This window comes from Podarcis liolepis (genome assembly GCF_965112155.1).
Source record: "Podarcis liolepis genome assembly, chromosome: 6".
Taxonomy (NCBI): Eukaryota; Metazoa; Chordata; class Lepidosauria; order Squamata; family Lacertidae; genus Podarcis; species Podarcis liolepis.
This window is the reverse complement of record NC_139559.1, coordinates 71,943,849-71,956,964: the sequence shown is the minus strand read 5'-3', so window position 1 is coordinate 71,956,964 and position 13,116 is coordinate 71,943,849. Positions and strand designations below refer to the sequence as shown.

Sequence of the window (13,116 nt, the reverse complement as noted above, 5' to 3'; positions counted from 1 at the left end):
CCCTTTGCTGTACATTTAGGAAACGAGATTTGCGGTCCAGAAAAGATAGCCACATGCAACATGCATGCATGCCACCACGAGGTTAAAAAAGTAGGTGTGGTGTATTTTCCATCCACGTTGCAAGAAAGGTGGAAATCCCTATTCCCATCCACATAGCAGAGGGCAGATGATCACATTAGACAATTCCCAACTAAATGAACGTCCAGTTTCTCCTTGCTAGATCAGCGTCAGCAATACAGCACCTGTGGTCTCTAAAAGAACACTAAAATGAACTGAGCCACTAAATGCTTTTTTATAGTAAGAAAAGGTCACCAGTTTAATCATGTACATTAAGCAGGCGAGCAGTTTGTAAACATTCAAAAGCGGCAGCATCCAAGTTACAAACATCTTTAAAGGAAAAAGAAGAAGAATCAAGATTGTTTAAGGATTTCCCTCCCCGCCCCTTCCTCTTTCCCCTCCAAAAAATTTGGAAATGATGTTTCAAAATACTACAAACACCAAACAAGCTTCTACCACCCTTGGTTAACAGTCCTTTCTTACAAAAAAGGAGTTCCGGATTCCCAACACAGGGTTTTATAACAAGGTGTACTTTTAATATAATCTACGTTAGTCACTTGGGAGTTCTACCTCTGTTCAGATCCCATTAGCAAAGGGAATGTTTGTGTCTTGGTTCAACGCTTCTTTGACCTCTGAAGGCAACGTGTCAAAGAGGTGATCTTCTACAATGAGTCCACTTTTCCTGAGAAGCCGACACAGACCCAGCGTAGCCGGGAGACGGTCTAAACAGTTCCCCTTCAGCTCTAGGTGTGTTAGCTGCAAGAGCTGGCCAATCTTTTCCGGAATCGAGGTGATGCAGTTTTGCCCCAGGCTCAAAGTCCTCAGCTTGGTACACTTAAACAGCTGTTTTGGCAAAATGTCTACTTTGTTTCCGGTGATATGCAGGTGCTGGAGGTTCTGCAGTAGGCCTACCTCCAGGGGAATCGCTGCAATAGAGTTGTAGCTCACATCTAAGCATCTGAGCTTCTGTAAACTGAACACTGCAGCCGGTAAGGATTCGAGTTTATTGTTGGAGAGGTAAAGCGACTCCAGGTTTTTCACGTGGGTAATGGAAGGAGGAATGATGACTATTTTGTTGTGCCACAACTTCAGGCAAGTCAGTCTTTTCAAATGTTGGAAGCTGATGACTTCTTCGATTGTGCGTATGCTGTTGGACTTCAGGTCCAGCTCCTGCAAGTTGGTGAGGCTGAAGATGGCGTGCGGAATCCGCTCCAGGTCGCAATTCTGCAATTCCAGCTCTGCTACATTCATCATTTTCTTAAGGCTATTCAACACAAAGAGCTTGGTGCCGTCGTTATGGATGACGAGCTTGGTTAGATGTGGGGCCACATCTGTGATGTTGGATGGGATTTTGGTCAGGTTGCTTTTCACGTAGAGAATTTTGAGGTGCCTCAGTTCCCTAAGAGATTCAAGTCCAATCATTTTGTTGTTTTCAGAGTTCAAGTTGCCTATCAGGTACAACTCCCGGAGGTTTTTAAGTAAGTACACCCAAGCCGGGATTTCCGCCACATCGGTGAACTTCACGTGCAGGCACCTCAGGTGGTCGCGAAGGAAGCTGAAGGCTGTTTGTTCCACCTTTGCGGGACAGTGGTAGAGGTGTAGCTCTTGCAGGTTCGTCATCTGGGAGATCTTAGCCGGGATTTTAGCTTCAGGGATCAGCTCAAGTTTCAGCACGTCCAAGTCGGTAAGATCAAACACGGCATCAGGGACCCCTGAGAGCATGAAGAGATGAAGTTCTTGCTTGTCCTGGGCGTTGCGGGAAACATGCTGGCGCAGCTTTTCAAAAGTCCACTCGTGGTTCAGGCTTATTTCCCTCAGCTTGTTTTCACTCACCTCCGACAAGAAGACACCGAACCGCTTGGAGTACAGCTGGTCATACTGGTCCACCATGTGCAAGAGAAACGCAAAGTCGTTCTTAACATCTGGAATATCGCTGAAGCTGCTCTCTTCCCTAACCTTCTCGAAGGAATACTCCTTCAGGGGTAACCGGAACAACCAGAAGAGTGTGTACAAACAGATGAAACCGTAGACGCAAATGAGGGAAATGTAACTGATGAGCAGCTTTTTCAGCATGTAAGCCATGTTGTGTGTGCATTCGAACTCCTGGTAGCCAGTCAGGTGCTCCACTTTGGGCATGCAGCTGTGCTCAAAGCTGATTTCGTTGACGAAGTTTGCCGTGTAGCAGAGAATAAATATGAACTTCACAGTTTTGATGACCGTCTGGACGACGTAGAGTTTGTATATCAAGTCGCTGTCCTCCACGTGCGCCCGGAATTTCCGTACTTTTTCGAAGAGGGCTTTGGCTTGCTCGCCATCTTTTTTGTCCAAAATGGTCATGCTCGGAACCTCGACGACGGGCTTCTCCGCTGAAAACTTGAAGCCCGTCTTGTTGATCATGGGGGTGCTGGCGCTCGGACTTCCTTCATCACTGCTGGTGGACACATGCTTGGGCAAAGACTGGGCCCCGGTCAGCCTCTGCTTATTCTCCTCAGAATCCTCACACGCCGTCTCAGACAACGCCTTTGTAGTCCACGGAGATTCAAAGCACTTCCCCAGAATGGAAACAAAGTGCTCGATCTTCGAGCAAGTTTTGGGATATTTGAACCAAAAGTTGCTGCTGACCATTAAAATAATGGTATGTATAAGAGCTAAGTAGGGAAAGTACTTTGAATACCAAGGAAGAGCCAAGTGGTAGCACATCTGGTTAATGAAAACATATTGCTGATAATCCAAGTTAGTTTTTCGGCCCAGGGGATCTGCCTGCTCCTTCTTCTCCTCCGGACTGGCGACAGTGGAGTGCAACGGCGGAAAGGTAGATCTGCTGAGAGGTATGTCAGTTGCGACGACAGGTGCAAAAGAAATGGCCCTCGCTCCCGGCGTTTCTTTGTCTTGAGCTGCGGTTGTTTCGGGTTCCGGAACAGCGTCTGTAGCTTTGGCACTCGCCGGGGAGGTGGGCTGCACCTTTGCGTTGACAGCCGACTGCAGGACGGGCAAACAGACCACCTGATCTTTGGTCAGCTGCATGGTTCCAGCAAAAATGGCGACCATCAGCATAACGACTGCTAGGTAATCCATAAATACGTCCCACCATGGTTTCAGAATGCGGTACGTTGGCTGAATGTCATTAAGAGATGCAACTTCTGCAAGGGTAAACATTCCTGTAACGAGAAGGAAGAAAAAAGCAGCTGTCATTCATTGCTGGCAGATCAAATTGTGCTTTATACTCTTGAATGTAAACTTAATCCATTAGACCAGGGAGTGGGTAACCTTTTCCTTTTGGCCGAAGGGCTATATTCACCCTTGGCTAACCCTCCAGTAGTGGGTGTAGCCGCCACACACACACACACACCAACCCTCAGCTAACCCATGTAGATCAGCAAAGGAGGGGGTTATTGTGCCCTCCTTGCTCAAATGAACCATTCAATGACTGGGAAAGGAGTGAGTTGCATCCCCGTTAAAGTGGTTCAGACGTCTCTGCTCAACCCAGTCCAGTATCCGCTTATATTGTTTTCCTATGCTCTGCCTTTGACCAAACTGCGGGAGGCAGTGGAAGACAGGAGTGCCTGGTGTGCTCTGGTCCATGGGGTCATGAAGAGTCGGACACAACTAAACAACAATAACATGCTCTGCCACTGCCAAAATGGGAGGGTTCTTGGGTAGCAAAAAAACCTTGTTTTTTTCCGGGGGGCGGGGAGAATCAGACCCTTAGGTCAGGGATTAGCCACTCCTGTACAAGACCTACAAATTGCTAACCTCATTCACTTGCTTTCTGAAATGAAAAAGGAACACGCACAACCCTTTCTCTACCCATTGTGAATAGCACCCCTAAACGGATTTACTCAAGCCTGGGCAATTTTGTTTATTCTGTGAAATACTCCATCTGAAGATTCTGCCCCCATTGACTGATAAACTCAAGAGTTTTAAAATCGTACCAAATGAAGGACGCACCACGCCGTTTAGTTCTTCTTTATAAAAGCCTTTCTTTCCTGAAGGGAAAATGGTATTGCAAAAGGGGCGTGACAAGTCATGATGGTACAATGGACGTCGCTAAAAAGCGGTTCTTAACGATTAAAAATTAGTCAACGTTTTAGAATTAATTTCTTTCCACAAAGAGCAGTTCTCAAAGCATTTGCGCAGCTCTCTTTTCAGTGATTTCAGGCTTTTGTTGTTCATTATGTTCACCGGATATGAGCTATGCAAGTATGAGAATTTGGGTGTTATGGAGAGATCTAATTTTGTTGCTTGTAATTACACAGCCCAGTATGATTTCAATTTTCACCTACGTGTCTTGAAGAGCTAAGTAAAACAAAACCACACTTTAGGAAACTGCCCCCTGCCCCCAATTCTTACAAGAAGAGCTGGCTTTGGGTTTTTCTGGAAGATAAGAAGCATCCTTTAAAACAAAGAAACCTACCATATATGTTGACCTGCAACTACAAGATGATCTAACTAAATGCAAAAAGGATGCCCGCTTATTCATCACTGCCTGAACCGGAGAAAACCAGATCTCCAAAGGAGAGACTGCAAGTAGTATCAGGTGAACTGCAAGACCAGCAGTAGGGGAGACTTCACGACTAGTTGTCTAGGCAACCATCAGTTTTAAGTCTGAAATCCCATTGAGCACAGCAGGACTTACTTCTGAGTAAACACACCAAAGAGAGGATTGCTAAGGCTATAAAAATATTTCCCCAGCTACGGTGGCCAGGAAGAGGAACTGGAAGCAAGGCAACGTGGAGGAAGGAATTCAGAATTATTCTAGTTAAATGCATTTGCACAGATTTTAGGTTTTTAACTACATCCACTTTGATAAGCAAATATTTTTTTTAAAAAAAATTACAAGACACAGGGGAATTGTGTGTGTGTGTATAATTTGACAATTCACTCCCCCCCCCCCCGACTAAAAGGTAAAGGACAAGGACCCCTGACAGTTAAGTCCAGTCGCAGACGACTCTGGGGTTGCGGCGCTCATCTCACTTTATAGGCCAAGGGAGCCGGCGTTTCTCCGCAGTTTTTCCGGGTCATTTGGCCAGCATGACTAAGTTGCTTCTGGTGCAATGGGACACCAAAACCAGAGCAGTGAACGGAAAAGCCGTTTACCTTCCCACTGGAGCGGTACCTATTTATCTATTTGCACTTTTGGGGCGTGCTTTCGAACTGCTAGGTTGGCAGGAGCTGGGACCGAGCAACGGGAACTCACCCCGTCGTGGGGATTTGAACCGCTGACCTTCTGATTGGCAAGTCTAAGAGGCTCAGTGGTTTAGACCACAGTGCCACCTGCGTCCCTCCACCACAGACCACAGAAATGTAAATATAGCGTGAAAGCTAAGAGAAGCGTGGCCAGTTAGAAAACTACTAGTCAGATCAGTTTTTGGAAGCCTCTTCCTCAAGTGCAAAGAAGGAGGTGGGGGAAGCTCCCTCCCTCCCCCATACAATCTAGTTCTTCTATTTAAAATTTTTTTTAAAAATGCTAGTTTTGCTCACATCTAATGGGTAGGGAGAGCAGGTTAGCCTGGAAGCATTAGTGTCATGGATTGGCTGATGCAGAGCGGTGTGAGGCACCAGCTGGGGAACCCCCAAGGGAACTCCCAGGGGAAGAAGGCTCGGAGCCAGGCGGTTGGGTGGTGGGACACCAATGGGTGGTCAGAGGGAGCAGACTGGGAGGAGGAAGAGTCAGAAGCTGAAGAGGCAACAGGGCTTAGTGAGCAGGAAGAGGTTGTGGCAGAGAGCAGTCACGAATCAGAGGCAGGAGAGGAGGCGGGCCAGTAGACAGAGATGGGGCAGGCTGCTGAAGAATCCAGAGAGTCTTCCCCTTCTGCTGCGACCAGCTCCCCTCCCCGCTGGTCTCCAAGAACACACAGAGTAATGAAGAGGGTGGAGCAATGAGAGACAAGAAGACAGAGCCTTAGGCTGCTGGGGAAGGAACAGTGGGAGGAGCCTTAGGGAGCGGTGGGAAGGTAGGGACTTTCATTCCCTGCAACCATCTCACTGGGGCAAGATCTACTGGAAGAGTTGCTGTGATCACACTGTTCAGACATTTCCAGGTTTTCTACGGACTAGAGAAAAACTCACAGGGAAGCCCAGATCACACGTTGCCTCCAATAGTTTTGACACTCATGGTACTGAAAAGGTGCCTTGTTGTTACTTGACTATTTCAACGCAATCACATTCGTACAAGCACCAATTCTAAGCACAAGGGGCTATTTCTCATGCCCTCCCAACTAGCTTCCTATACAACTGGGAGGAACGAGTGACATGAAATACAATACAAATTTCTGGAGTGGGGAATCCTTTGCAAATCTCTCTGGAAACCACTATGAATGTAGGACAAAGGTGCGGTATACTTGACAGCTCCCTGTAATCCTCTTATCTTCGGTTTTACCAACAGCAATGCAAGAGGAGCTTTAATAACATAAACACCTGCCTTCTTTACTTTTCACATGCCCTGGGAGTAAATTATAGGGACAGAAGCAGCCCCCATTGTTTGTAAACACTCTTGACATGTGCCCATGTGATTTAAAAGAGCTGTGGAACAGTGCTGCTGGTCCCATCCATGATAAAACAGTTTGCCCCAGCTTCCCAATTGGTTCTGCCAGAAGGTTTGCACCGCACTGACCTTGCCTCTTCTCTCCATTGGCCTGGCCAGAGAGAGATCAGGTTAAGCACCATGTTCCCAGTGCACCATCTCTTACTTCCCCAAGCATGTGTTAGCTGTGAGTTGGAGAAAAGCCTGGAGTTGTGGTTGTATAGGTACACAAGCCATGTGTAGGTTTTCCCCAATAGAAACCACACACAATGTATAGATGTCAGAGGCCGAGCTAGGGGGAACTAAATGTCATTGGGTGCAGAACCAGAAGCATGGCTCTACGGTCCAGTTCATCACCTGGTTTCTTCGTGTGTGCAAATTTGGGCAAGGTGGGTGATTAAGATCCATAGGTTTTATAAGCCTGTTGTTTGGCCCAAGCTCCTCCAGCTAATTCAAATTATGTATTTCCTGGGTAACTGCAGTAAAATTGGACACCTTGAGTGTATGCAAGACATTAGGGGGTGTTGCTTTTTGTCCCAATGTTCACACAAAGCCTCATCTACACTTACAATGACCGGTTACCCAGTTTGGAGAGTCCTGAAGCTCTTCCAATCTGTATGGAATTTCAACATCCTTGCGGGGACTTTGTTACCTCACCATATACCCCTTGTTCCAGATAATGCACGATAAGCGAAACAGATCTCTAGTGGATTCCATTGATTTCTTCCTTTCATGTGCCTCTTGCCTTATCAATAAGTGATTAGTTAAAAGAGAAACTCACAAACTTTTGTCAAGAGCTTCTTGAAAATCCAGATGCTATCAGCATGTTTGTTTGTTGCTAACCCACAAGGTTAGTTGCTAACCCCCCAATAAGGTTAGTAAGGTAAGAATTCTCTTTGAAAAAAAGGAAAGCTAATAAGTTCCTCAGCAAGGCTTATTCTTCTGTTTGGCTAACTGCTGTAATAGTAGAAACACCTTAAGGTGTAAAGTTAATGCCTTGACTTGCTCCTCAAATTGCTTCTTGGCCTGCCTTACTGTAGGTTTATATTTAATTTGTAAGAATTTATAATCTGTTTCTCCCTCTATTAGAAAAAAAAGTTTAATAAAGGAGGTTATCATGTGTTAGCCGCTTAACCACGTTTCTCAATTTTTCCATGTTTTGTGCCTTTTCCTATTTTCAATAGATGGCTTTACATAAACTCCCCTCCACACTTTCCTACTTCCTTTAAACTAAATCCTCCCATTCTTAATCATTTGAAATGCAGAACGTTCTGGTATAATGCTTTATACACAGTTCATGAGCTTTCAGGTAAATACGAGTGGACATTAAGATGATGAAAAAGCAAAGCTACCATTTTAATTCTCAGGTATATGATGAACCTCTCAGTTTAAAAGGAACGCACACGTACCAGCCACATTTTGACTTGTAAATCAGTTTTCTGCAAGGATCTTTCATTCACAGGCCTCTGAGCCCCTCGATTTTACTGAGTCAATGACCACCCTGGTGCATTTTGCACACAGCAGAGAGCATTAGATTTAAACACTTGCTTGAATACCTTGGCAAAACAAAACACACACACTACTTTCTGATTGGCAGGTCTAAGTGCTTACCAAGCCAGATTAATTTGGCGTATTAAATTCTGTAAGTTTCTGTTAATAACCTGTGGAGGCTGGAAAGTATTTTTCATTTCATAACTCCTTCTGTAGTTCTTGGCAGGGCTCGTGAATATGATGGAGAGTTACCCTCATCCCCTCTGGTGAAAGAGTAATAAAACGTATTTTGTGCAAGAGCCAAAATGAGATTAAAGCCCGAGTCTGTGCAATGTTCATAAAGCTAGGTTTTCAAACAAAACACTCCGCTTCAACCCCCTGCCCCCAAAAACTTCACTTAAAATAAAGAAGTCTGGGGGAGAGTGTTGGGGGAGTTGGTGCTTCAGTTCTTAAAAGGCGTCTTGTACTGTCCTTTATTTCACCTAAGTATTTCACCTAAGTAGCCTGAAATAACAGTCATACACAGTCATACCTTGGTTGATGAACGCCTTAGCAGTCGAACGTTTTGGCTCCTTAATGCCGCAAACCCGGAAGTGAGTGTTTCGGTTTGCGAATGTTCTTTTGGAAGCCAAACGTCCAGCGGGGCTTCCGATTGGCTGCAGGAAGCTCCTGCGCCCAATCAGAAGTCGTGCCTTGGTAGTCGAACGGACTTCCGGAACGGCTTCCGTTCGGCTTCCAAGGTACGACTGTACTTCACCATCCTGGGAAGTGTAGTTTCGAGGGGAAGGGAACACGAGGGAACTAACAGAATCCTCGCACCAAGCTACAATTCCTTGGGTTGCTTCTTTAGGCCACCACTCTTTCAAGCAGCTCAAGTTGGCAGTGTTAGAAACTCAGGACAGGAAGGAGAAGAAGAAGAGTTTGGATTTGATATCCCGCTTTATCACTCCCTTTAAGGAGTCTCAAAGCAGCTAACATTTTCCTTTCCCTTCCTCCCCCACAACAAACACTCTGTGAGGTGAGTGGGGCTGAGAGATTTCAGAGAAGTGTGAATAGCCCAAGGTCACCCAGCAGCTGCATGTGGAGGAGCGAGGAATCGAACCCGGTTCACCAGATTACGAGACTACCGCTCTTAACCACTACACCACACCAGCCACCAGGGGCCACATGTGACTACTAGGACAGTAATGGGAAACCTGTCAGTAGCTCTGATAGGAAGCCAGCAGTTCTACTATAAGAGCAAAGGAATAATTGCAGCTTCATAGCAGGGCTGTTTCAAAGCTTTAGGGAAAGCTGTTTAGATGTAACAGCACCTGTATAGCAGGGGGAAAGCGGGAAGGAAGAGAGAAGAATGAAAGAAAAAGCACTTAATCTCTTAAACGAGGCTTTGAAAAATCGAAAGAAATTACGTGCAGATTAAACAACCAGGTCAGACAAGGAACCAGCGGCAATTAACCCATCTCAAGGCAGTAAGACAATACTGAGAAACAAAATTGCAGGCCTAGGTTAAATCAGTAAGTATAACTCTTGGTGTATAAATAGTATTGCCTGCCCAATTAAATTTCCTTTAATTAGATGTTAGGAAAAACCCCGTTAGTACAAGCCCCCAAGAGACCGAGACTTTCTATGACAAAGCCTAAGTTCACAGCTATTAAAATTACTCCAAGATGACAAGCTCCTGGGTTCCTTTATTGAACGGGAGGAGAGTTGGCTTTTCATGTAAATAAACCTTCTACTCAGCTATTCCCGGGGATCATTTTATTGCACAATATATACGCAACTGTTTCTTATTTAACAGCTTCATGTGTCGCAAGGAAGAGCCATTTTCCAGGCAATAAATCACCATAGTTTGTAGGTGACAAGTGTCATTTTGTGTGCACAGACAACTGCTAGCAGGCCTCAGGGCTATATAGCTTATAGCTCCATGAGTATCGGCCAGCATCTTTTGGCTGGTGGCTATAATAATGTAACGGGAGGATGAGAAAATTTATTTCTTCTACCAATGCTATTAAAACATTGCATCTTCAAGAGGCTAACGGCTCTGCTGAACCACAACTAAAAAATATAACTGTGCCTATGGAGGAACCAGACATGAGCAAGGCAAATAGTTCCAGACACATTGATGGTGCTAACATTCAGCATTCCACCTCACAAGGACTGTTAATAGCACTAAAGGAATACTGTGCAATGGGGAAAAGATGTGGTTTCTGAAGGCTACTCCTTGTAGCCATGCAAAATCACCTCTTTCCTTGCTTGGGACGGTTGGGTCTGCATGCTTTGTTGCCAACACATGAACCATGAACTGTAGCATGAACCATGAGCCTACATCACGTGGTTCCTGCTACAGAAGTATAAGATGGGCTGCTCTGCTCTCTGGGAGTGACAGGAAGCTGAGAGAGGTTTTGGCAGAGAAAAGCAAATTTCTTTCACCCTGGAGAGGGTTGAGGAAACTGGATGTTATCTCCATTTGCCTGAGAGCCCAGTAATTCCCTCCGGTCTGGAGGCTTGTAGGAGCGAAGACAAAGAGAGATGGCAGCAATTAGGGCAGTGTTTTCCAAACTCCCATCATCCCAGTATACCTGAAGGAATGTCTCCACTCCTGTCGTTCAGCCCGGACACTGAGGTCCAGCTCTGAGGGCCTTCTGGCAGTTCCCTCACTGCAAGAAGTGAGGTTGCAGGGAACCAGGCAGAGGGCCTTCTTGGTAGTGGTGCCTGCCCTATGGAATGCCCTCTCATCTGATGTCAAGGAAATAAACAACCACCTGACTTTTAGAAAACATCTGAAGTTTTTAATGTTTGATGTCTTATGTTTTTAATATTCTATTGGGAGCTGCCCAGAGTGGCTGGGGAAACCCAGTGAGATGGGTGAGGTACAAATAAATTATTATTATTATTATTATTATTATTATTATTATTATTATTATTATCCCTAGCTAGCAAGACCAGCGGTCAGGGATGATGGGAATCCTTGTCCGAAAACAGCCAGAGACGCAAGTTTGGGAAACACTGGTTCAGGGTGTGAATGGCAGACTTTGCAAGGCCGCTCTTGCAAGGAAGGATACAAGCATGCTCTCCTAGCCCCAGCTTCTGCTACACTTGGAGGTATTTAGAAAAACAAGTTTGGAGTAAGAGTCAACCACTGGTGGCTCTTGAACCAATTCAGCTCAAGGGATTCTGTGTGGCTCCACAGTTGCCAGCAAATTGGAACACACAATTGTTGAGAAAGAAGCATCTATGGCAACAGGATTTTCACAGCCGGCATTGAATGGCTGGCCTAGTACTCTTCAGTCACTGCTCACAGTGGCTTTCCTGGAAAACTAGTTGCCAGCCAGGGCTTTACAGTGCCTACGAAAACATTAATATTTGGGCTGCAACTGAAGCCATTTCTGATATGCGCACGCATACCTCTGACTTGCGTAAAGGTAAAGGTACCCCTGCCTGTACGGGCCAGTCTTGACAGACTCTAGGGTTGTGCGCTCATCTCACTCTATAGGCCGGGAGCCAGCGCTGTCCGCAGACACTTCCGGGTCACATGGCCAGCGTGACAAGCTGCATCTGGCGAGCCAGCGCAGCACACGGAAACGCCGTTTACCTTCCCGCTAGTAAGCGGTCCCTATTTATCTACTTGCACCCGGAGGTGCTTTCGAACTGCTAGGTTGGCAGGCACTGGGACCAAGCAACGGGAGTGCACCCCACCGCGGGGATTCGAACCGCCGATCGTAAGGTCCTAGGCGCTGAGGTTTTACCCCTGACTTGCATAACCAGCGATTTATAATACCTAGAACGAAATCTTTTGAGATGACTATCCCTATTAGTTAATTGCTTATAAAAAAGAAAAAAATATTTCCTCCAGGTGTTGTTTAAGCACTCTGCTTAGTGTCAATGTCAAAACTTTCTTCGTAAACATCAAGGTAAGTTTACTAAACTCTTCCTAAGAAACCCTATCCTCTTTCCCTACTCAACTCCGAACTGCAAAACAAAGCAAAGATTTAAGATTTTGTTTGAATTGGTGTTAAATTGCAGCCAGGGATCCAAAGAAACCCTTTCAGGGCTGAATTACGACTCAGATGAAAACATTAACAAAGCCCAAGAATTTCAACCCAATAATTCAGGCTCCCTAAAGTGTTCATTTAAATGAAACTCATTCATTTCCAAACTAATAATTTATACTTTTAATAATAAATAAATAAAACTCCCATTAATTTTAGTAACATTTTGACATTGACTGTAGTCATACAAATAAATTCTCTTATAAGCAGAGCTAGACTTAACCCCCCCCCCCACCCAAAGAAAAACTCTTTCACAACTGGAGGGCAGACAGAACAAGACCAGAACTGGATCCAATGCAAATCTGTTTATCAAATGATTGATAATAGACCAGTTGATAAACTGATCAACACTTTTAGCACCATTTCTATGTTTGTCCCCCCCCCCCAAAAAAATAATCTATGTAGACTCATGATCAGAAATAATAAGATTTCAGGTGGCTTATTTTCACCCCCCCCCCAAAAAAAATATTCATCACAGCAGATGAACAATTCAGACAGACCAATTCAACTCAGCGCTGTGGCGCCACGAGAATCGTTACGAAATAACTCGGCGATGCCGCAATTTCTGTATGCCTAAGGGCTCTTGAGTCAACACCACCAGAGGTTCTTTCTTTTTGCGAGAAGAATTCCAGGTATCAAGCTTGAGAACTGGGAGACTTGCTGCCCCCTTTAGTGTACAGCACAGAAACAAGCCCCAAAGTAAAGACGAATAATTAGTGCTGCAAATATTTTTCGGCAGCTGAAAGGGGCAGTGGGATGTATACAGTAAGTAGTCAGACCGTGAGAACCACAAGCTTTTTCCAGACTGATTTTTTTTAAAAAAGGAACATATAGCTTGCTTCTAATTTATCATTTATTAGTAGCTCTCACAGAACCCAAAGCACAGCTTTTAACTTCCCTGGAACACGGACCAGTAAGCAATGAGGCGGCAGCAGCAATGTCACCTTGAGCCTAATGACCCAAAGGCATAATATCGCCTACAAAAGCAGCTGCTTT

The 13,116-nt window shown here is 45.2% G+C and overlaps 1 protein-coding gene across 7 annotated transcripts in view; it reads right to left on the bottom strand.

Annotated features, from left to right (window-relative positions):
- Positions 1-288: 288 nt before the first annotated feature.
- The window catches only part of LRRC8D (leucine rich repeat containing 8 VRAC subunit D), a 72,096-nt gene continuing 59,268 nt past the window's right edge, over positions 289-13,116 (bottom strand). For all 7 annotated transcript variants that reach the window (XM_083511045.1, XM_083511043.1, XM_083511047.1 and 4 more), the window contains one exon: positions 289-3,215. In XM_083511045.1, the coding sequence (XP_083367171.1) occupies positions 634-3,213 (2,580 nt within the window). In that variant the 5' untranslated portion in view covers positions 3,214-3,215 and the 3' untranslated portion in view covers positions 289-633. The remainder of the gene's footprint in view (positions 3,216-13,116) is intronic.